Below are 26,024 nucleotides of genomic sequence, written 5' to 3' on the forward strand. Positions count from 1 at the left end.
AAATGTTGTGTATAATGTTGTTTACATGTGGGAAATATTGTAAGAATACTCTGTTGTTTAGCCACATCAGCACCTTTTCTAATAGTTTAATTTGTTTATATTAATGATATTTTGGACCATCAACAAATATTAATTCATAATGGTACTAATAGCACAATTTTTTATATACTGTTTTGCATATATTGTAAACCAAGATTGCATTTTGTATATCAACTTTGTTTTCGGAACAAAGCCTTTTCAAAAAGTCCAATTTTTAATTTCTTATAATTTTGTTCCCATCTATTCGAAATTCGTCAGATCATGATGATAGTATTTGATACTAAGGTTCATTCGATATACATTATCCTGCTCGTTTCACTTGCATTGTTATTATTATTTTAGAAACCTTCAAAGTTTGGTTGTTTTTAATATTTGTGATACTGTAGCGTCGTTAGTTTACATAACTGAACAATAAGTGTGGTATTGTTTGTTTTCTTTCTAATGTAGATCTGAAATTTGTAATAACCTGATGTAGTGACATTTGAAAAAATACATCTTTGTGTTGGATTGGCAACACTGCTAATCTGGTGGTATTAAAGAGTACACCAAAATGTGTCTCTCTTTGTGGTAAACAGATATAATTGAAAACTTGTCTTGCTTCGGTTTGTAATTTTCGAGATATTTCTGTGAATGAATTAAAATGACCCACCCTGTATATATAGTGTAGTTTTGTCTGTAATATGTGAAATTCTTCAATATATAGCAATTTCATGGTAATATTTGAATTCCTTGATCTTGAAAAGTTATGATTCGACGCCAGGATGACTTTCCTAGGTGACTTAGTTCCTTAGTTAGGCATGCTGGTTGCTTATTTGGCGGCCATATTGGAAAATGGCGTCTGTGGAGATAAGCGACCATAATAAAGATGTCTACCCAAGAAAAAGTCGACAGCGATAGGTCGAAGAACATAATGCAACAATAAAACTCCGTGCAGCCACAATTTTTTACAGGCATGTACTGTGGATCCAGGACTAGTTTGGTTGGTTAGTTTACATTTAGCATTCCTCTCTAAAATTTTGGATAATACTCTTCCTATCTTGATTTGCAATAATCTACCAGTAAATAAGAGCCACAATTAAATAATATCCGTTGTTATAGTTACTTTATCGCATGCCACTACCATACGATGAATTACATACTAGCATTATTACTTTTAACTTATTTGCCACACCAGTAACTCGAATAATGATTATTGGTCCATCTTTTACGACATTCCATTTCATTAAACAGCCATAACCATAGACAACATTCATCACATAGCTACACCAGTAAATATAATCGCTATAGTTAGACCCAACATCATTTCACTTTTTTTTTTCTTTCTTCTACCTAGCATCGTCATACTAATTAAATATTTCCAACCCAAATTAATTTCACTTGCTCTGACCACTATCAATTTATCTAATGCACATTATTATCCAACAACTACTCCCTTTCTACTTTACTTAATTATTTATTATTACGATACCTATTCTTTGTATTCCTACTAGCAGAATATCCGTTCTTTGCACGGGGAGAATACGTTTCACTTTGGACATAAAGGGCTCAATTTGGATTTAAACGGCATCGGAACTGTCACTGTTTGTCTCAGCAATCACAAAACCATGGATTCGACACTAATACCGGTCATTTTCGAATCATTTTAAAATCTCTCTCCCGTCCCTAAATTGCACCATCAACGTAAAAACCATCCCAGACCCAAACCTCATCTATGTTGAAAATTTGATCGAGATTGGTCGGGTGATTTAAGAGGTACGAAGTCACAAACAGACTTTTATTCTTATATATATATATATATTGATTACAAAGAAATTAAAAACACAACACTGATATCACAATAATCAGTTAGCGTTATTTTCCCTTAGCCTAGATTTTTTAATCTTTTCCATCACAGGCCTTGGTTTAGCACCCATTTTTTTTTATTTGGATGCTCTACTCAAGAATTTCCTACACGATATGAGACATGGGATTCTAACCACATAAGCTCCCACCAGAAATTGAATCCAGGTGCCCTGCATCGAACGGGCGAATGCTAACCATATAACCACAAGGAAAGATTTATTCTGGAGATGATTGTTTGGCAATACAAGCACTACGGTCATTATGCCGGTTTCCCTTAACAGTTGTTAAAACTTCACATCTGAACAAATGGTGTTAACATTTTCCTTTCAGCAGGAAAACGAACTTATACAACAGCAACAGTGATACCATTTTTACTATCAAGTTAATATATATAGTCTTAAGAGCACAAATGTCATATGTCCACTTTTTCTTTATGTTGACTTTGTCAGCTACTTCGATAGTTTGATACTTTTGTGTCTGGTGCACAAATATCAAATGCCCACTGTAAATAACTCCTTGGTAATACACAGTGAGCACTTGTTGCAAAGCTCAAACTCTCTGCTTTGGTAGGGCACACTTGTCACTTCGAAACAGTGTCCTGAAAATTTAGAAAACTGGACATACGACATTTGTGCTCTGAAAACTCGATATATATACAAAAATGTTATATTTGGAGTTACTGAGTTTATTCCACTATTAACATTTGAATGGTGCATAAATTTCTCCGTCGATTTACCTGCATCACTCGTACAAATGAAATAATAATTAAAATTATTGTAAATAACAGCAATAATAAAAGAATCGGTTTAAAAGTGTTTGTCTCTGAATACTGTACTGCAGTATCATTACAGAGAAAACTTATAAAAATATATTAAAAAAAGGAAGTAAAAACATTCGAATATGATTTTGCGCGAAAAATATAGATAAATAGACTAGTAGATTACCTAGGGGAACACGTTAAAAGTATGAGTTTTAGCTCTCTCCTCTCCATTAAAAAAAAAAAAAAAAAAAAAGTATGATGTACACAGAAAAAAATAAGTAATCTATAAAACGCACAAAAGCAAACTAGAATATGTATTTTTAAATGTAACCTATGCTATCAATATTGTTGAGAGACAGTTTATAAACCTATCGCCTTATGTGATTTCGTGTGTAGTCACTTGCTGACATGCCAACCTACTCATCTATATTGTTTTGTCTTTTACTTAGTCCAGTCAAGATAATTTACTGTACAAGTTTGTTACTTGAATAAGCCGCATAATTTTCTGTGGAACTAATAATTGGTTACTTAGACGAGTTTCATTGTATTTTTAATACTAAGACATAAGCAGATTTCATCATCCTTAATTTCTATTTAACCGTAATTAAACACACCTTGTAATTTCCGAACCATGGAGATAAATAATTGTAACTGGAAAAGATACATTTACTACTTCGGTTTCAATAGCGGGATAAGGGCGGAGATACAACTTATTCTTAATATGCTGAATGTATAATGAAAAACCAATTTCTCGGTGCCTTTTGTCATTTTTGCTCCATGGGGATCCAATGTTGAAACTAAAAGTGGGAGATTTCTACTACTTCTCATTTCAATAGAGGGATAAGTGTGAAGATGGAACCCACTTTTAGGATGCTGAATTCATATATATAAAAAAGAAATCCTTGCCATCTCTTACAGTCTTTTACTTCTTTTGGAGATACAATACTGAAACAGGAAATCATACGACATCTGCCTTTTTTTTTTTTTTTTTTTTTTTTTTTTTTTTTTTTTAAGGAATAATGGCGGACATGGAATCTATTCTTGTAGCGGTTAAAATTCACTTCAAGAAACCATTTCTCGCTATCTCTTGCAGTTTTGCTCTACGAAAGATTCAACATTAAAACCGACGATGGAGAAACGTGAAAATGGAATATATTTTCGGGACAATGAATCCACTTAAAAAAAAAAAAAATCTCGCTATCTATTATTATTTTCACTGGGATCCAATACTGAAACTAGTTTCCGTAACTTTTACCGTTTTAGCTGTACCGAGATCAATATTGAAACTGAAAATGGGTTGATTTCCACCACTTCTAGCTGCGAGCAAAGACAGAACCTATTCTTGAGAACAGAAAACTATTTCTGACTCTTCCCAACTACTTTCGCTCTTATACCTGTCGGCAGACGGACGGGCATAGTCGTTGTATAAAACACTTGAGTTGAGTTGATTTTGAGTGTAACGTCCCTTTCAGCAGCGAGGCTATATGAGACGGGACCTACTGATTTAGGTGGAATCCAAACCACATGAGCTCCCGCCGGGAATAGAACCCGGGTCTCCCACGCCAAAGGCGCGTACGCTAACCGCGTAGATACGAAGGAGCTCTCGTATAAAACTTCCTATACTTATGCATAGCAGTTTGGAAGTCTATAAGTCAGTAAAAACAAAATATTGCACTCTCTCTCCTTAATCACATTTTATATTTCGACGTGTCTAGAGACTGTATAATAAATAGACTATCAGACAGTACTTTTACAGTCACCATCTAAGTGCAAACCTATTCTTACATGTTCTCTTGCCAATAAAGTCAGAACTAATTGAGAAATTAAAGAGCAGTTTTCGTGAACACAAAGAGAAGGTAATTCCCCCTTATTTACCAAAACCCATATTACTCAAGTACGTGTACTTCATTCGAAGTTATTGACAAAACATGAAGAAAGTATGAATTTGAGCCACCAATTATACAAATAATGAAATCTATTCATTGGACTGTGTCTAATTTTAAGTAACAAAACTTAGAATAATTTTCGCGTGTCGAAAAACACGAAATAAAAGGGAAGAGTAAGTATGAAATTATGAATGTACTTTTAAAACGGAAGTAAAATTTTCCTTATCTCTGCATTTTCTGATCACAGACAGAATACTTTCAGTTGCTATGTATATTTTGCGTACAGAACTGCACTCATCAAGACGAAAGCAAAAATACAGGGTTTACACACTTTCTAAACTTTTTTTTTTTTTTGGTCTTTGTTATAATAATGAGTACAGTCATGTACTGAAACAGGGTGAGCCATAAGTCACTTGACAAAAATGCATTTGAAATGAATTATTGTGAAAGTATGAAATTACTACAAGTTGCACAACATTAGGTTTGATAACCTACATCAAGTGCCCAGTTCTTTCATTTTAAATTAGACATTGTACAAAATATCGCGCTACTGCCATAAGATTTTCTTCTATAGTCATACATTTATGCCTACCTATTCTAGGAAAACTCGCTATAGATTCAATCTGTTCAAACAGTTTTTCCAAATGATACATTGCATGTTGCGATGGAGGTACAGTTTTCGAAAAACGCTACACAGATAATTTAATCACATCTTGGTAATTGTGGTTATGTAATCATCATTTTTGAAGTACGAACACACATTAATCCTCTAATAACTTTCTGCTCATTGTAATCTTATTTAATTGCAAATGTTCTTAAAATATATTATTCGCGAATCACACCATGACGTACAGTTTATGTCAATTAGCTACTGCTACTCTAGTCAACTGAGAACTAAATAACTTTAGTGTCAAAACGTCTTACGACCCACCATGTATATGGACTTAACAGTATTTGTGCTCGGAAAGTGAAAAACAAAGAGACATTTTATTTGGTTCCCATGCGTTTAAAGTACAAAAATAAGTATACTTGGCTCTCTTACCATAGTTGCAGCAATCGTGAAGTGAACAATGGCATTCCACAATACAACTCTTCCTCGCAATCTTTTTCAATGCTTTGAGCTTTCACAACTTCTGGAACGAACGAATCTACACTATGTGGACTATGTCGATCCAGATTAATCAACCAATAACCAGAATCTTCTTTACGAACTCGCGCATGGTAGTCATGGAAAGTTCTTTCAGTATGCTACAACGAGAAAATAAGCCATATGGAAACGTGACTTACGCTTTCATGAATAAATACATAATTTGGACAATTAACAGGTAAGGATGATGATGTTATTAATAATAATAATAATAATAATAATAATAATAATAATAATAATAATAATAATAATAATAATAATAATAATAATAATAATAATAATAATAATACGTAATAATAATCCTTTATTCAATACTTGTGTGTGCTTTTATTTATTCTTAGCTTTTTAAATAATTACTTTCAAATCAAATGTTTTAAATGTCTAAGCTCATTGTTATCGTATAAGCACAGATAGGCAGTTTGTTGAAATAAACTAAAACGGACCAACTGTATCTGTCTCCCACCCTTCACTTGTAAACCCAAATACTATAGGATTAAAACGGACTGAAAATAAGCCTCCACATCCAGAATAAATTAATGACAATGACAAAGTGTCCCAATATTAACCTTTAACTTTTCTTGTTAAAGACCAGGGTTTCTCAAACTGGGGGTCGCGCAGATAAGTAGAAGAAATAAATATAATTAGAATCTAATATCGGAAAATATTTTTAAATATTATTTTGAATTTTGTTCTGATAAGCACATTTTTATTTTTATACGCACTGTTGAGAACAACAAAAAATAGGTCTACTAAACATTTTCAACAGGTGCAGACTTGTTTAGAAAATAATTTACATGAAAGGGGTACGATATGAAACTAATAAGAACTTTTTTTTTTTTTTTCAGCGCTCTCATGTTGATATAATCACAGATCCAAAACACTAATCCGCAATAGTTGTGTTGCGTTTGTTGATAGAACAACAATGAACAAATTATTCTGTCCGCAATAAAACGGATTGCTTTTGTTTAGGATCCTTTGTTGTTCTTTGCAAAATTGTACAATCCGCGGCAAAAACCTGCAACATGAACATATAAGTTTATTGTGAAATGAAGAAGTCTTTTGCTCCAAAATAAGTGTGCACGGGAGGAGGCCGAGGTTTATCCTGGCGTGATTCGTTCCACTTAAACGTTATGTTCTTTCCCTGTGCTGTTAGGCGTAGTTTCACAATAAACTTACATCCTCATGTTGCAGGTTTTTTGCCGCGGATTGTACACGTATGTGTGTGAGCGAAGAGTCTTTTTTTTTTTTTTTTTTTTCCAACAAGCTGGCCACTATGAGAGTTTATTCGTGGTGTGAGGTTTTGTTTCCTAAATTTTAAATGTAAACAAGTCGCTTTTAACAGTTCTTGGTGATACTGAACACATACACAACAATGTACCAAGTTCACAACAATATGAGGTAACTCTCGAAAATTAAAATACTCAGTAACTTTTTTAAACAACTTTCCAAGTTTCTTTAACCAAAACTAAAAATCTTTTATTATATGATCCAAAATTAAGGGAGTTATGAAGTTTTAAAATTTTCAAATGACCTCCATTTTGAAACAGTACGACAGATCGGATTCAATATTTGTAATATGAATGAACTGACTAAAATTGGTTTTAATCCATTCGCTTTTAGGGAAGTCACTATATGCAAGTAATGGATTCTATTATTATAGAAATAGATGGATATCGTAAGATCTCCACAATAAAAATCCCACACAAGCTTATTACAAACCAGAAATTATAAGGGGGTCGCTGGCAAGAGGATGTGATAAAATGGGGGTCATGATAGGAGTTCGGTTGAGAACCAATGTTAAAGACTAACAGCTATACTAACTTTTACTTATATCCTTTCATATCTTACACGCACAGTTATGTTTCAGATGTTTTGCTCTATTCCTATTACAGGATATTGAACCTATAGTTTTTTTCCCCCTTTTTCGATGTGACAATTTGGGTATTATGATAATAATAAGAGTCTCAATTATTCTATTATTTGTACATCATCATTATTATCAAAAGTCATGCACTAAGCTATCCTCTGCAAATCCAAAATATGACTGGTCCAACGACTTCCTTCTTACAGAACAAGAAAAAACAAACTGTATTGAAAAACCTTTGACATTGTATTTCGATCCTATTCATGTTAGTCGCGACAGCTAAAATGCCCATTAAAATGTGGAAATAACTTTTCATGTCTCCAAACACTTTTTTTCATACGTAGTTCGATTAGCGGTACTGAGTTACTACTGTGTATCAAACAAGCTGCTTGAATGGCGTACAAAATACCGATTGAAAGAAGTTTACATTTTACGTCTTCCATCAGAACATATTTCTTATACTCGGAACAGGTTTCAGTTTGCACCAGGAGTGAAATGTGTTTAAGAGTGAAAGAACAACTTATCACAATCAATTAATCAAAATTAAAAGTAGCTCGTAATATATTTTCGAAATGTTCAATAGAAGATTTTTCTTTAGTGTGTGCATTTGATTTGATGAAAAAGTCCAGAATTTAGAAATCAGACAATATGTAATACGATAAATAACTTTCTACAATAGAGGATAAAAATCGGAATTTAGCAATAATGTTAGTAAAAACATAATTACACTCCACAATGGGAACGAAGTAACGAAAACGGTCAGAGAGTGTATTAATTGAATTGGAAAGGTATCAGTAACACCCTTGCAAATAGGAGACCTGAAGTAATCACTGCTCACTAGCCGTTCAATCAAATCATGAGACAATGTTTCTAAATCAATCCAACTTACAGCCTCTAACAGAGCACAAGTAAATATCGTATTTATTAAGATTATAAGCCAACATAGATCATAAACCGATTCCTGAAAAGAAAACCGGAAAAAAAAAGGAAAGAGAAAGAACTATTAATGAAGTATGCAAAACAATATATAGATTTTCTTACTGATGTTCTGCTGTTCTTAATGATTTTTGCTAAAATAATATGCATTCTATGCAAAGAAATTTATTTTATTTTTTATGTGAATACTTAAAATATCTGCTAAACTCAAACGCGAGCAATATAAAATTCGCATTTCTTTCTTGATAAAAGGAAACCCCACTACAATTAGAAGACTTGGAAACACTGTGTTTACATGATGGCAATGTGGCGGATTCTGGCGATATTTTTCGAAGCCTTTTCCCATTAGTCAATAAAGGGTGTCATCTACTTTACCGGCCTTGTTAACGATACTGATATATTTTTTTGACTTAGAATCGTGTAAAATACGATTATGAATATAATAATCTGACTTCTCATAAAATTATGAACTGAGACTGTCTTTTCTTGATATGCTTCTGACTGAAAAAAAAATATCTGTATTTAAATACTGATTTTTACGCTATAATACACAAGACAATGTAAACTTCCTGGCAATAAGGGAAAAGCAAAACTGGGGGAGGATAATTACAAACCCAGCATAATTATGAGTATTCGATTCAATAAAGCAAGAATACTGAGATATCTACCATATGCATATAGAAATTGTAAAGTGATGTCCCATAATATGAATATTTTAGTACCTGCGGTTTATGTTTACAGAAGTTTGCAACCGTTATTGACTGTATATTTTAGCTTATTCGTATATTTAAGCCTGTATTCATGTATTAAAATGTATTAAAATGTCAAATTTAAGATAGCAAAAATACGTTGTATTATTATAAATGCTACGCATGATAAAAGAACAAATAAAACTGATACAAAGTTCATAAATACGATTAAATAAACCACGTTTTACTTACGAATATAAGGATTCTCTGAGGAGTTGGTGAATTAGGGTTATCACTATATGGAAACCCTATGGGAGTAAGTGCAATCGCTACAGTCAATGCTGTTACACTAGCTAAAAACACTACAACCCTCCATGGATTTTTCAGTATGAGCACAAAGGAAACCTAGAAAAAAAAATTACAATTTAAATTTTCGGTAATGGTACACTGAAGAAAATCATAAGCATCCTATGGACTAAAGAAATACAAAGGATGATCATAATCTACTATTGACAATCTGTTTATATGCAGTTTTGTTTCATCTATTGAGGCTCTCATTATCTACGCCCTCCCCCCCCCCCCTTTGTTTTCTTCGTAGCAAACTTGCTTCGAACTCAATCAGAACAGAAAGGGGAGGAAACTATTTTAGGTTTGAAAAGATACACAGACATAAAAGCCTTCCACACACAAACACATGTACGATAAGTATATATAACACATAAGCCAAACACCATATTAATGAAAAAGATGTTACATGTATGTGCGCAAAAAGTACCTGTGTTACCGTTAGAAAAAGAAACAATAATCTGCTAGTTAACAGTGTATTGTGCTATATATACAGTAAATAAATATTTCTTCTAGCAGAATTGAACTATTAATTATTTGGCAAAGAACGATACTTTTTAGCGCCACAAAAGTTAATCTTCTTCGACTTTCTCGAAAACTACACATGAAAATGTACTCTCAAGTACAGAGTGACACAAAATACCAGTAATTTTTGAAATACGTATTGGCAGCCGTGAGCAGGTGGCAGCACTGCGGGACAGTGACCTTGAGCAAGTAAACACTTTGCCGTTTTAGTAACACTGGCTCATTAATGTTGTACGTGAGTCTTGTCTTACGGCGTTCAATTCGTAAGCAAGCAGCTGCGGTTGAAATGTCCGGGGAGGGTGCTCGCAGAATTCTTCATTTAGATTTGAAATTTTATGCATACAAGCTGCAGATAGTGCAACAACGATTACCAGTTGCGATTAGAATTCTGTGAACAAATAATAATAAACATAAACAAGGACGATGAATTTCTAAGGAAGTTGTCGATGTCAGATGAGGCTCATTTTGAGGCTCATGAGGACGGTATCTAAAGGACGTTATTTTAAAGAAATAATAAATTCCATGAATGTTTCTTAAATGGCAAAGTATAAGGTTTCTATTACTTTGAGTAATATGTTTTTTCTTCAATCACTCTTGGTTTTACTGAATTGTTAAAAAAATCCCGTTTATTGTGTCATCCTATACATGGTGGTAGGTAACTCCACCGACAAACTTTGGGAGGTGATTCCTTATATGAAATGAAAGAAAAAAGTTCTTATAAACATAGGTCGAATAACGTCTCATTTCAGAGTTATGAACCGCCGAAAATTCGAAAAATCATGTTTCGAAACGCTCTGCCTTAGAAACTATAAGACCTATAACAAGCAGTTTAAGGAATTACACAGGAACTATCTAAATATCCATGTTTTGCCATCCTCCGTTATCGGTGAAACGAACAGTAAAAAGGAAACTGAGGTATAGGGATACTCCTTTAAGTACTAATAACGCGTTCGTTTCTCCGATAACGGAGGATGGTAAAACACAGATATTTAGATAGTTTGCATACTAGTTCCTATGTAATTTCTTAAACCGCTTGTTATAGGTCCTATAGTTTCTAAGGCAGGGCGTTTCGAAACATGATTTTTCGAATTTTCGGTGGTTCATAACTGTGAAATGAGATGTTTTTCGACCTAGGTTTATAAGAACTTTTTTCTTTCATTTCATATAAGGAATCGCCTCCCAAAGTTTGTCGGTGGAGTTACCTACCACCCTGTATATTATTTTGTTCAGCCCAATCTGATGTATCAACTGATGTATGTCTTATATTTAGACCACATTTTAGCTAGATATAAATTAAAATTTACGATAATTTTAGAACATCCTTTTAACCATAGAGCTTAACAGACGGGATTTAGAATTTAGATTTCTGGGTTTTCGGCTTCTATGGTCATTTAGCCCGTCACGTATGGGGAATGATGTCCCTCGGTGATCACACTATTCGGGGAAAGGGAAGGAAGAAAGGATTGCGGAAGGAAGGAAGCGGCCTGGGACCTATGTTACATACCACCCCGGCATTTGCCTGGTGTGGATGAGGAAAACCTTATTCGGGATGGCTGCCCTGAAAAAGCTTTTTACACTATTTCGACCGAGTGCCCCCACCGGGAATCGAACCCAGGACCGCTCGCACCGAAGGTGAGTGTGTTAGCGACTACGCTACACGGGGCCACAGCTTAATGTATGGTATATTTCAGCATCAGTTTCCTCTGTATAGTGTCATGGTTCTTGAATAGCATCAATTTTTAGGTTTAAAAGTTGTTTGTTCTTTATTTTCTCGAAAACTACGCATGAGGTTTTACTCACGCATATCAGTTTGTTCAGCTCAACAAGATCTATCCATAAGTATATGTCTCATCTTTGGACAAGTTTTTCCCCGCTAAACGTCGTTAATAATATTGTGGAATTTCATTAAGGCATCAAGTTTAAAAAAAAAAAAAATCTTTTCTTCGTTACTAAAATAAACCTTCTGCCATACAGATATGCCTATAATCATATTCACAGAATGGGAAGAGCTCGAAAGAAAGAATTATAACTATAGAATTGTAATTACTTTTCTTTTATTCTTTATTATCAGAAGCACCCAAAACCGACAGAATAGTACTTTTGCTCCTTCAAAATATAAGCGTTAAACAAGAAAAGCAATGTTAGCTTAAAAGCTTGAATTTTTCGTTGTTTTTGAAGAAAATCTATGGCATTTGAGAAATTTATTACGTCACTACAGGTATGGTTGCCAGATGTTCACTGATTTAACAATTGTTGTTTTGTATGAAACTTTCTTTTCATTTAAAATGCAACGGTTATGATTTTGCGCAAATTGTACTACATAAATAAAATTGAAATTGTTAGCTCAATTTTTGTTGAGTTCAATTTTACCGAATTTTCGACCATTATTTCTTTCCAGTGTTCACCAGGATGTAAAATTGTTCCAAGGGAATGTAGATCCTTCAGATATTCAAAGTTCCTCTTCTTTCTTGTGAGATAAATAAATATTTACATTGGGTGTTCATATATATATATATATATATATATATATATATAAAATAAAATAAAACTAATAACCACTTTCCTTAAACGTGCTGGTTCATTTCGTTCACTACTATTTGGTCTAGGAATTAATTCGTGCGGTTGGTACGCACACATTGAAGCTGTAGTACAAACACAAAATACATAAATACCTTAAGAAAAATATTGTCCATCGCTAGCCACCACTTTCGCCCATCTGTCAGGCAATGTACGGATTCCGTGGCGAAAGAAGTCCTCATCCTTGGAAGCGATCTAGTCAGAGACCCATGTTTCGATATCTTCTGAAGAAGTAAACCGCTGTCCAATCAAATCGTTGTTCATGCAATCGAACAAGTAGTAGTCCGAAGGAGCAACGTCTGGTGAATACGGCGGGTGGGGTAAAACTTCCCATCCGACATTTTCTAAATAGGTTTTGACCGGTTTTGCGACATGTGGGCGAGCGTTATCATGTTGAACAATAAGTTTATCATGTCTGTTCTCCCATTCTGGTCGTGTTCTGGCCAGAGCTTGCTTCAAACGCATTAATTGTCGTCGATAACGTTCTCCATTCATAGTTTCACCCGGTTGCAGCAGCTCATAGTACACCACACCTTTCATATCCCACCATATGCACAGCATAACCTTTGCACAGTGAATATCTCGTTTTGGTTGTGATGGACCTGGTTCACCTGGTTTCACCCAGGCCTTTTTTCGTTTAGGGTTCTCGTAATGGATCCACTTCTCATCACCCGTAATAATTCGATGCAGAAACCCCTTTCTGCTCTGTCGTTGAAGCAGCAATTCGCAAATGGTTTTTCGTCTTTCAACGTCTCTGTCTTTCAATTCATGTGGAACCCAATGTGACATCTTTTGAATCATTCCCATGGCTTTCAAGCGTTTGGAGACTGTTGTTTGATCAACGCCTAATGCTGCTGCAAGTTGTTCCTGCGTTTGACACGAATCCTGCTCGAGCAATGCTGTCAATTCTTCGTCTTGAAATTTTTTTGGCTGTCCAGCTCGCTCTTGGTCTGCCAAGCCGAAATCACCACTTCTAAACCGTGCAAACCACTTCTGACACGTTCGCTCAGCTAGAGCATGGTCACCATACACTTCCACCAAAATACGATGACTTTCAGTCGCACTTTTCTGCATGTTAAAGTAATGCAGCAGGACACCCCGCAAAAACACTTTATCAGGCACAAATTGCGCCATGTTCACTTCACTACAAACTGGTGTTGTTGACGCTTTAATCCACTGCCCTATACTACGAACGATACGCGATGACAGGGCTTTGCAACACATGTGTGGATACATGGAACTGTGGGACGCTCCGTTCGTTGCGCCATCTCTTGTCCACCCGCACGAATTAATTCCTAGACCAAATACCAGATGCCAATTTACCAGGTATATATATATGTGTGTGTTATGCACTGTAAATATTTATTAATCTCACAAGAAAGAAGAGAAACTTTGAATATTTGAAGGACTTGCACTTCCTTGGAATAAGTTTACACCTTGATGAAGAACACAGGAGAAAAATAGTGGTCGAAAATTCGGTTAAAAAAATGAACTCACAACAATTTTATTTCCGCTCATTACTTAAAAAAAAAAAATCATAGAATGTAAGTATTCTTTCTAGTTTATTTCTTTATTATTTATTTTTTAATTAATTAATGTTTCTGACGAAGAGTCAAGAATCCAGACTCGAAAGCGTAAAAAAACATATTTCTACACGAATTACTGAAATAAGTAAGAATTCTTGACTCTTCTTGTGCATGAATAATCATAGACGAACACCATTTTGGAAGCTTGTTAAAAGGTTATTTTAGACCTTGAAAATCTAAACGATTTGATACAAATGTTACAGTATTTATTATAAATAGATACCATATAGCTAGAAGCAGCAATGCAGAGCAAAGCAGATAAGCCTCCAATAAATAAATCTGGATTTATTTGGGGTCCTATTCTTCCACTTATAGGTATGAACAGACTGGAAGCCAACATGCCAAGGTATAGGATTACATACACAGGAACTATGGTGCTGACCAAATAAACTGCCAACCAGCCGTGGGCTGGAAGAAAGTAGAAGCAATTAATTACATTTAAATTGCAGGAAAGAGTTATAATAAAAGATTCCCTTATTATACAAGTGTTCAATTCAAAAGAGGCCATATAGTGAGAAGTGTTCAAGAAACATTTATTTATTTATCCAACTATGGAATATGTTAGAAATGACGTCCTTCCATCTGAATGCATGCGTGCACAAGTTTCATTATTTCTGAGCTATAGTTTGTACTGTTCGAGGTTCAGTATCATGGATTGTTTGAGTGATGGTTTCTTTAATTGCTGAATAGTGTGTGGATTGCTTTTAGATTGGATCTCTAGCACGATCGAAGGGTACAACGTGACGATCCAGAACATCATCTCTATAGCGATAAGCTGTTATTGTGCCGTGCGGGAAAACATACAGATCAGTACGTCCCCCAAGCGAGATGCCAACCCACACAAGCACACTTGCATCGCTATATCCCTTTCAAGAATAATGAATGGATGGTAACGGGTTCCTGTTTCTCGGCAGACAAATCTGCGTCGAGAATCACTGTCCAGAGAAAATCTAGTCATCAGTAGAGAGAACTGACTGCCATTCATCCTGGGCCCAATTCACATGTGTTCTTGGCCTATTTAAAAGCCGCTTCTTGTGACACCGCGTAAGGTGTACATATACCACTGGTCTTCTGGCATACAACCCACCTTCGTGAAGTCGTTTGCGTACTGTACCCGTTGATAGAGGACGTCCAGGGATAGCAACAGCCGCCACGCGCATCTGAGTTGCTGTTGCAGACCTGTTTCTTTGACCTCTCAAACGGATATATGGATCATCCCTGGCCAATGTTACACGCGGTCGACTGTCACTATAACTTCTCGAAGCATTTGCGTTCTCTGGAACTTGCTCCATAACCTGATGACCATTGCTTGATCGACATTGGGTCTCCGGGCCTAACACTGCCCCGCTTCCAATCTACCGATGGCACGCCAACGTAATTCATCCGGCAAATGATGTCTCGTTGTCACATTCGCCTCTTTGCACTCTACACACACACTGTTAGCCAACAATTCCGTGAGCACATGTAGTCCTTGCCTGTACCTAGTACTTTATGAAGTCGTGTGAGGACAGCATAATCGCGAGTTCTTCCGCATAATCTTTCCCCGATCATTTGTCAATGCTCGTTGTATTACGACATCCATTTTCTCTGCATTTCACCCCACCCCCACCCCGTTTATTTCTTTTTTATTGCACATCTTGTCTTTGCTGCTTAATTTATGACCAGTATCTATGAATATAAACGACAGGTTCATATTGAAATGTGTCATATGACAAGCTGCTCCGTCCAACAACGTCTAGCTTGTTGTCACATTCAACAATCGCGTTAATTTTCAAGCAAAGCAAGGAACTGTTGAATAATCTTGTAAGCCATTAGTGTCCAAATAAATAAATAAACAATAAACGAAGGATCACTTATTCGTCATAGTACAATGACACAACACCAGACGCCAATTTTCTCTATGTGAAGAGGGATCTTAAATTCATGACGACCTCCACTTCTGAATTACACTTTTCACTCTTGTTGCCTCTCCACAATTTTCACTGAAATTTGCGCGATACTGAACACACAAATCGTCCACTTAAAATTTAAAATTTTAAAGAAGGTTTTTCAACATTTACCCGCATCGTCTTGACAGTAATTAGAAAAAATACACAATGCACTTTTTCTAAACAAGCCATGCACAACTGACTCAGTAAGCACGCGTGCACTTAGTATGTTTCGCCACCACTGTCTTTCCCAGTGTTGATAAACTGACACAGAGAGCAGAATTACACGCCAATATTAGAATAATGTACCTAGTTATACTAAAATTTCACACAAATATTAACATTTACATAGGTGGGCCTCTTTTAAACTGAACATCCTGTATAACATCTACAGCTCTTTAAAGATCAAGGCACTCACAATTGAACAACTTAGGAGTAACAACATAATTATTACTCTCGATAGTGGTCTAAACCGTGGCCTTCTCTCCTTTGAATAAAGATCTCAGGTTCGTCAATGATTTGGGCCAATTTTACTACCTAAGTGAATTAAAAAATAGTTAAGTGTAGTTTAAATACATCCAACGGAATTACACATATAATTGCACTAAATACAGAACAATGGTGAAATAAAACAGAAAAATCTAACCGCTTAACTGGGAACCATGCAATTCAAGAAAGAAGCTCACTTACTAACCATATTTTCGAAACGAAATAGGAAATAGTAAGCTAATTATGAATACTATCGACAGGTATTTTCAGCATCCCAAAGGAACCCATTGGTACTTTAAGTAATGAAGCTACTTTAGGGGTTCTATGAGTAATAGGTGATTCTAAGATAATGGAGGAGTTCCTCTTAGTTTGTTCTGAGGGAACAAAATTATACGAGCCTAGAAAATTTGCAGTTTTACGTCCCACGTCTATAATCTCTACACTAAACGAGACAGGTTATTAATGAAAGTGAATGATTATGAAAGAATATAGATTATACGAATATAAGAGGAAACGGAAAAAATCACGTACACGGTGCTGTCCACCACAAATTCACATGGCCTTGAATCGAACTAGGAACCTTTCCACAAGAGGTGAACGCCCTACCACTGAGATACCCTGCTTGCTCCTCTTTAACAATCTAGAGTTGTGGCCAGTAGATCATGGGAGAAAAAGGATGAATATGAGTGAATCATGAATTTATTGTTAGAATGAAAAGCCTGACATAAAATGAAAAAGTGATGGGTCCTCGTATCAGAGATGAGCACACTATAATCAAGCCAACATGCGTCCTTCCTCCCATTATTTTGTCGCAAGAAAACCTGAAACTGGCCTTATCAGTCAACTAATTTTACCAAATCATTATTTTACTCGAAGCAGCAACAATTACTAGTTTGTATTAATTAAGGTATATACTACTTTAAAACACTCACCTCACAGTATCTTCTATATGTGAGTAAATGTAATCTTTTCTATATTTTGGCAGAAAATCGTAAACATTGATCACGAACATAGGATAAGGATGGACAAGTTCGTAACATCATCAACAACAGGTTGTTCTTTATCTCGCCAACAGGTGGCAACACACGTTACGCTTGTACCTATAGTAAACTTCAATTTTGATAAGACCGTGTGCCAAGAGACACCGGTGTAATAACATTGAAAGTTGCTCTGATGGTGGTTATGTGAGCACATGCGAGTAATAGTCTTCCATTATATTATGGACAGAGTTAGAACAACGAACGAACATGAAAATTTGCATCGAACTAGGAAAACCAACCACAGGGACACTGAACAAGATGCGGCAACATATCGAAGGATTTGCCGTTCAATCTGAGATATGTAATGTACTTTTTCTCTTAGCAAAGCTAAACCAGAGACTTCTTGATACACCCTTACATCTAATACTTTATCTTTGTTAACGCTTGAATTAGTAAACTAAAATTGTTAGCAACCGGAACATATTTACAGACAATTCTCACTGAATAAACTATATTTACGTGTCTTTCCGTATGGAAAAAATTCATTCTTAATCTAATTTTGATTAAAATATTAGACACGCAACTGAAAATATACCGAACCATCCCATGCACTCAAATCAAAAGCAATATCAATGGAACATTGATTGCTTGGTTGAACAATACAATGGGGCGTCAACATTTAGGCTATTTTACGAAATAAAATACACATAAAATATATTAAAGAAAATATATGAGTTTCTATTACTTAAAATAAATTGCAAGTATTATTAAGAAAGCAGCTTACCTGAAACATTATTCAAGAATGTCATGGCTATATTGCTGATTGTGGGAAATAATACCAACAACATTAGGAGGAAGGACGATCTTATTCCAGCCACTGTAGCCAACAGTAAAAGTAAGGTCCAGACTAACTGACTAGCAGTAGCAAAAAACACAGCTTGAGTTGTCGGATTCATAGAAGCCTACAATAACACCAGAATATGGTAACAATTCTACAACATTTCACTGGATTACAGTTAACAAATTAACAAAAAGTTCAAAATAGCATGCACATTTCTAGCAGAAAATAAATAAATGAAATAGAACACCATTTTTTATATTTCCTAGAAAACACAGATATCAGATTGTTTAAAAGTACTGAACCTTTGGAGGTCAAAAATATAGAATACATTTATTGCTGTTTGAAAATAGCATTATGAAGCCACGTATGCACCATTTTGTTCTATAACTGTTTGCCATTTTTCCGACAACACTACAATATTGTCGCTGTAGAATGTGGTTTCTAGTATTAAACAAAAAAGTAACATGTGATTTTTACAGGTCTCTATTGAAACTAATTTAACACCATTCAGAAAGTTCTACAGAGACAGAAACAAATGATAGTCTGATGGTGCCAGATGAGGGCTATATTATTCATGCATTAAAATCTATCAACCAAGTGCTCTGGATTCCTGACGGAAATCTATGCGCTCTCGTGTTGTCAGTGTGGTATACGACATCCTTTCTGTTGACCAATTACAGCCTTTTCTTTTGAATTGCTAGGTACTCTCACGTTAATTGACGACAAAACAAGTCCGAGCCTATCGTTCTGGCCGGTGGCAGCAGCTCGATGTGCACGATGCTCTTCCAATCCTACCAAACCCAAACATAACCTTCCTGGGATAGTGTGGGCTTTGCCACATATTTTGGAGCTTCTTCTCGCTATGATTACGATTTTTTTTCGCACAAACTTTGTTGTTGTAGCTTATCCACTTTTCGTCATCCGAGATCAACCTCTTCAGAAATCACTTGACCTTTTTACGTTCCAGTAGAGATATGCAGATAGAAATTTAATCAAGCAAATGTTTTTGAGTCAGATCATGTGGCACCTAAATGTCGAGTTTCTTTCTGTTGCTAGCTTTCGTCAAATGGTTTAATACTCTTTGGTGATGGATGTTTAGTTCCTTGCCGATGTCATGACCGCTTACATGCCGGTCTGGTTTAATACTCTTTGGTGATGGATGTTTAGTTCCTTGCCGATGTCATGACCGCTTACATGCCGGTCTTGGTCAATTTTTGCCGAAATATCAGCCACTTCTGCTGTGATTAGTCGCCACAGTGAGAAGCATCTTATACATCGAAATTTCTAAAACGAAAGCGAGTGAACCACCTTTTGGCCACTATTTTTCGATCATGTATCTTGCCCATAAACAGTACAAATTTCTTTACGGGTCTGCGCTGGACCTTACAAGTTAAAATTGTACAATGTAGCGCAGTTTTGCGGAAAGTTCATTCATCTTCACTACGCAATATCTTACGTCTGATTATAATAATTCTACCACTTCGTACATATCTACTAGCTTTAACTGTTAGTTGTCAAATGACGTTAAGCCTGACCTACTACGACTCATATACTTTGATATTTGGGAGATTAACGTCATCTCATGTTCAAAAGGCTCAATATAAAGTACGTGACAAAAGTAAACGACCAAAAACGCCATTAGGACTAATGACGACGACTTTGGTCGTTTATTTTACAATACCCTGGTGATAAAGCTCGGCGGTCACGCATGTAAAGAAGTCTGTCAGTGCGTTCCGCTGGTTTCTCTCATTTGCTAAGGATCTCTTACGAAGATAGTTGTCGAGGGAATGAAAAAGTTGATAATCTGTTGGTTTAAGGTCTGGTGAATGTGGTGCATGACAGTGTCTCCCATCCAAGTCGCTGAAGGATCTCTCATGTCTTTTTCTGCCACATGTTGCTTGGCATTGTCGTGCAGGACCATCACATCCTTGCGATTCACCAATGACAGTTCCTTCTGTCGCAATGCGCGGTGCACCCTTGGGAACTGCTTAGAGTAGAAGTCAACACTGATGGTCTCACCTGGTGGAAGGAGCTCGTAACGCACCACTTGCCGAGAGAGCATAATCTTTCGTAGGTGCAGAGGTGGTCGTGAGGTGTGAGAAATAGGGTCATGTGGCGACAACCAATGTCTGGTACGCTTGGGAGTCATAGAAATGAAATGAAATGAAATTTTAAGTTTTACGTCCCACGGTTATGCCGGTTAGGCTAAAGGAGACGGTGAAGATGAGAAATGAATGAAATGGTGGAATGAAGAAAATGGGAGGAAACGGGAGAACCCCGAGAAAACCCACGAGCACGGTGTTTATCCACCACAAAGTCCACACGGCGCGAGCTGGGATCGAACCAGGGACCCCAAGCACCGGAGGTGAACGCTCTACCACTGGGCCACCGCGCCCCCTTGGGAGTCATACAGAACATACACTTCGTTCCCAGTGGGCAAGCGATCAAAGACGCCGAGTGAGCAAGGCCAAACAGGCTATTACTCGTTCCTTGTTGGCTGCCGACAATGTGTAGGGTACTCACTTGCATATCTTATGTGACTTCCCTATCTCATGCAGATGCAGTCTGACTGTTTCAGCGTAAATATGGAACCTTTCTGCAAGTTCATCACACACAACCCCACTGTCTTTCTCGATGGCTGATTTCAGGGCTTTGTCATCCAACATATATGGTCGTCCACTGCGAAGTTCATCTCCCGAGCGGAATTTCTGAAACCAATGCCTGGCGATGCGTTCGCTCGTCGGCATTTTCCCCAAATGTCTGGTATACGCGGCAGCTGACAAACTCACTTTGGTTATACAACAAACACTCGCGAACAAGTTGCTTCGATAGCTCTATTTCTCTTCGGCACTAGTCGACCTCTGACTGTTCAAACCCTGCTCCCGCCAAGTGAACTTTGTGGTGGACAAACACCGTGTGCGTGGGTTTTCTCGGGGTTCTCCCGTTTCCTCCCATTTTCTTCATTCCACCATTTCATTCATCTCTCATCATCACCGTCTCCTTTAGCCTAACCGGCATAACCGTGGGACGTAAAACTCAAAGATTTCATTTTTTCGACCTCTGACTGTTGTATGTGGACAACGAGTCTGTATTACTGAAGGTCGATGGGCAGACTAACTCCCGATCGTTTGGCAAGAAGGTGTGTCATTTCGTTCCCTCTCTGTGAGCACATGATTAATAGGATGTCAAAAATGGTACCTTGTATATATATTCACATTCTTCATTAACAGTGTTGTAGGATGACAGTAAAATTTTCATCCGTTTTGCAAGTACTCAATACAGATATATAAATGAATGAAATTTTAGGTCATATTTTTGCTAAGTAGTGGCCTTTACATAGGCCGAACATGGCAACCGCTCGGGGCCCCGAGTTTCAGAGTACGAATGTCGAATTTTTTAAAATATTTATGGACAACACATTATGCGTTATCTACTAAAATTCTAAAGTTTGCAAATTTCCAGAACAGTCAAGATAATTAGAGTTCTAGAAGTAGCCTATCTGCAAGACACCAAAACGTGCACCAAAAATAAAAATGTACCCTTCTTATAAACGTTCAGTGTATTCATGTGTCACATTGCCCTTCAGTTAATCCTGTAGTACTCCTATGTACCTGGATAGACCTGTAACATTCAAATCGTATTTTCTGATAAGCTTGCGCAAGCAACACTTTTCTGCAACGGTATAACACCATGAAACTCAATAAGTTTATTTTTGAATACAGTGGACTCTCGGGTCACGAACTTAATGCGTTTCGTAATGCTATTCGTGTACCAAAATCTTCGCATGTTGAGATTATTTTATCCATTGAAATTAATGTAAATACAATTAATCCGTTCTAATCACAGACACACGGTACTTTAAATATATGGTATTTTTATGTATTTTCTGTAATGAAGAATATACAGGGGATACAAAAGTAGGTATAGTTATAAGAGTTCTTGTTTTCTTTATTAGTAGCTATGTATTATATAATGAGTTCTTGATTATGGAAAAAAAAAACAATGACTTCATGAGTGCACAATTAGGAGACAGTATAGAAATTACAATTACGTACAATCTTCTCAAAGTGCTGGCCTTCAGTATTTACACATTCTTGTAATCTAGTTTCTACACTCAAGCACACCATTTCCAGCACAGAGGTTTTAATTGTTATTCATCAAATTGTAACCCCAGGTTGATTTAATTATTGTTCCAGTGTTAGATGGGGGTTTTCTGTTGCGTAATAGACATTATGCCTATTAACAGCGTCTGGAAGTTTAAAACTCGTTTCGTCTGACTAACATTTTTCGAATCTGGATTCCTCTAATGATTCAGGAAATAATCTTGGCCGATACATTTTCAAACCTGAACGCTGCATCAGACGCCACAAAGATCTACGAGAAATGTCTCTTGCAAGAAGCTCTCCTCATTTACTGTTTTTGAGCTTTGAATAAATGCCTGCGCAACTAACATTTTGTTGTTCTGGATAATAACACTGACTGTTCGATCACTTTTTGGTGCATTACACATGAAGTCAGTTTCATCAAATTTATTGTGTAATCTGTAAATTGTTAGTCTACCTGATGGAGGTACATCAAATTCTGTAGCCCATTTCCGTTTAACCTTTTCAGCATTCTCTGTCTTCCAGTGTTCTTTGACTATCCACTTCCATTGGGCGATTATCGCCATCCATGGTTATCTGAAAAATAATAAATTGCATACCTACTTTTGCACCCCCTGTAGAATGAAAATAACATTATCCTTTTTAAAAGCAAATAAGTAAGCTAGCAAAACAGTATGAGTGCCAAAAAAGAACACAAAAGTATTTTTTAACATTGTACTCTGACAGATAACGTTTACGGCAAGCGCGAAATGGTCTACTGCGTGTGTGGAATTGTGGGTACAGACATGTATGTGTATGTTCGTGTTCCGAAGAGACCGTGTTTCACTTTCCCTTACTTTCAACAGGCCATGTTTATGTATGGCGGATGCCCAAAGAAACTTATACTACGAACTGTCTCCTCCCCGATGTGAAACATGTGATACATGAGCTGCAATTTCTAAGTATTCCGTAGGCCCTGTAATTTCTGCCACTGATTATGTGGATTTTCCCGCCACTAATGCAACTTTCCAATATGAAAATGTCAAATTTGCAATGCTAGAGCTGTAAACACAGTTTCATGAATATCGGCATGAACCGCCATACCTCTCATGATCCGCCAAATCTTCAGACTTAACATTATTCAACATTTGATAGAACTAAGTACTACATTGCATAAGGAATAATGGTACAATATTTCTTTGCGAAACATTCATGACTTACATGCATGTATTCCGCGGAATAAGAGCTATTCTGCGGCTAACGGTGGTCCCACGCTGTACTATTCACGTTAAGTTGCATTTCCTTCAGGTTTCCTTTATTTTGATAAGCAGAGCACTTTCGTTAAATCTATTTATCAGAGCGTGGGAAACAAGTAGAGAAAAGAAAAGAAAAAAGCCCACATCGAGGAAAAAAAATCTAAGAAACACCCAAGTGACCACAGTATTGCACTTGTTCTGGCTACTTGAACGCCTTCCAGCTAAGTGTTTCTTTTTTTGTTTTTAACTTTTCCTTTCCTTTTCTCCCAATTTTTCCTCTTATACCTGATGAAACGTATTAGCGAAAGAGCTCATAAGAGCCACCTAACGGTGTAAAATAGTCACATTCTGGTTGCTCCTTAATGTGAGTGAATTTAAACCTCAATAACTCAGCCTCTAATTAAGCTAGGAAGATAATTTTGGTATCTGTGTATTCCTGAAGGACGATGCTTTCCGCCTAATATGTATTTTATGTATGTGGGGTACCACAGGGGACAGAGAAGGGTAATTACGTAATTTTTGTTTTTTGCTTCAGGATTTTGGGGATGCCATTCCTTCATCGTTAGAGGGTACACTCATAAAACGTATATCGGCGGAAAGCTTCATTTATTTATTTTCGTGTTGTAGTTTTTTTCACTATTTTCTGGTAATTAATTTTCTTTCCCACTTCAGGATTTCTTTCTTCCAACCAACATAGAAAAAAAGCACAAACAAAATACACTTACCTCTTTGAACTTATCCAGTGACATTACAGGAAACAATAAACAGCAACAAAATACAGGACAATAATAAAGTCCGAAAATGAGAAAGGAATGTGTATACCAGCTCATGGATTTTCCAAATAAGTCTAATATAGATGCAATCAACAAAGCTAAAAGAATACCAACTAGCCAACTGAGTCCCGTTATTCCGGCTAAAATTCCTATTTTCTTGATGTAATTCACCTTTAGGACAACTGCAAAAGAACAGAACAGAAGCCAATTATTAATCATAAATTATTAACTAAAATTATGCTAGATTCTTCTTATCGTCTAGGCAAAGTTAGAACAAAAGTTCATTATTTGTTTGTTTGTTAATGATCATCAAACTAAAAGTGCAATATGGGATAAAACAGCATGAATTAAGCGTTCGGATCTACTGCATTATCTTTCTGATTCGACTGCAATTGATCTCCAGAATTAATTAAATTCCTGACGTAATATAGCAACCATCGAGATGGCTTTCCCTAGAAAATTTTCTTCCGGCGCCCCTGCTCCTCATGCATATACTTTCATGTATTATATGTATTTTAATGTGTTATATACATGGCCTTCTCCGAGAGAAATATATGGGCAAAGTCTGTAATTCTGAATTCGGAAAAAATTACTCCACTTTATGACTGAAATTCTTTCCTGATTTTCCTTCAACAAATGAATGACAAAAGAGAATACCGGTTACAAAATATGAACACAATCGTAGAAGTTTCCACACAAAAATAGCAATTTTCAGCTTTCCTTCATCACTAAACTTCTTTTCATTGAAGAAGTAGAAGAAAATAATGAGTTAATTGGATCTTACCCTTTTGGTCGAAAATGTCTCCTTAAATTTCCATATCTAGTAATCTGCTTACTTCTTAGGACATAAGCAGATTAGGGAAGGTATTTTAGAATTGAAAGGAATTATCTATCAAACCTACTAAATAAGTAACGTAACCTGGTATCAAACTTTAAGCAACCTTTTCGCCAAGATGGGAGGTACAATCTCATTGCTGCATATAGAGGGAGACTACGGGACCCCTAAAAATAAATCTAGCGTGAAATCTGGGAGACAGCCGATAGTCGTCATCACGAGGTGCGTCAGTTTCAATCAAGACATTCCTTCCAAGTGGAAGGAAGGAATAAACGAAAGTACGAAAATCTCTTCTATAGTCTTTATACCCAGGAAGTGCAAACGTAAGCTTTCGAATGATATGTAACACAGCAGCATACAGACAGTATGTTTTATAGCCACAACCATGTGTCAAAGTGAAAATGCCCAAAATCTTACATAAATTTTTCAACTACTCAATACATGGCAATATCCTATTAGTTACGCAAACCATCAGAAAATCATATGGTTCAAAGTCTCCATGAAACCTGGCATTTTATTTTCAGCTGCGCGAGTCATGCTATATTTAGTCGCAAGTCGCCACTGAGTATCACCATTACTGAGGTTTCCTGACATGTAGGGATAAATTCCCAAGTTCCTTTTAGTGCGTACTGTGATATATTTAT

General features: G+C 36.3%; 1 protein-coding gene across 1 annotated transcript in view; it reads right to left on the reverse strand.

Moving 5' to 3' along the window:
• Positions 1–26,024, reverse strand: part of LOC145673111 (endoplasmic reticulum metallopeptidase 1-like) — a 60,184-nt gene that overhangs the window by 9,704 nt on the left and 24,456 nt on the right. Inside the window, exons 7-11 of the mRNA XM_081742481.1 lie at positions 24,498–24,727; positions 18,378–18,555; positions 14,420–14,604; positions 9,416–9,568; positions 5,570–5,775 (exon numbers count right to left, since the gene is read on the reverse strand). Coding sequence (XP_081598607.1) covers positions 5,570–5,775; positions 9,416–9,568; positions 14,420–14,604; positions 18,378–18,555; positions 24,498–24,727 — 952 coding nt within the window. The remainder of the gene's footprint in view (positions 1–5,569; positions 5,776–9,415; positions 9,569–14,419; positions 14,605–18,377; positions 18,556–24,497; positions 24,728–26,024) is intronic.

Source organism: Thermobia domestica, chromosome 16 (assembly GCF_964235325.1).
Source record: "Thermobia domestica chromosome 16, izTheDome1.hap1.1, whole genome shotgun sequence".
Classification (NCBI taxonomy): Eukaryota; Metazoa; Arthropoda; class Insecta; order Zygentoma; family Lepismatidae; genus Thermobia; species Thermobia domestica.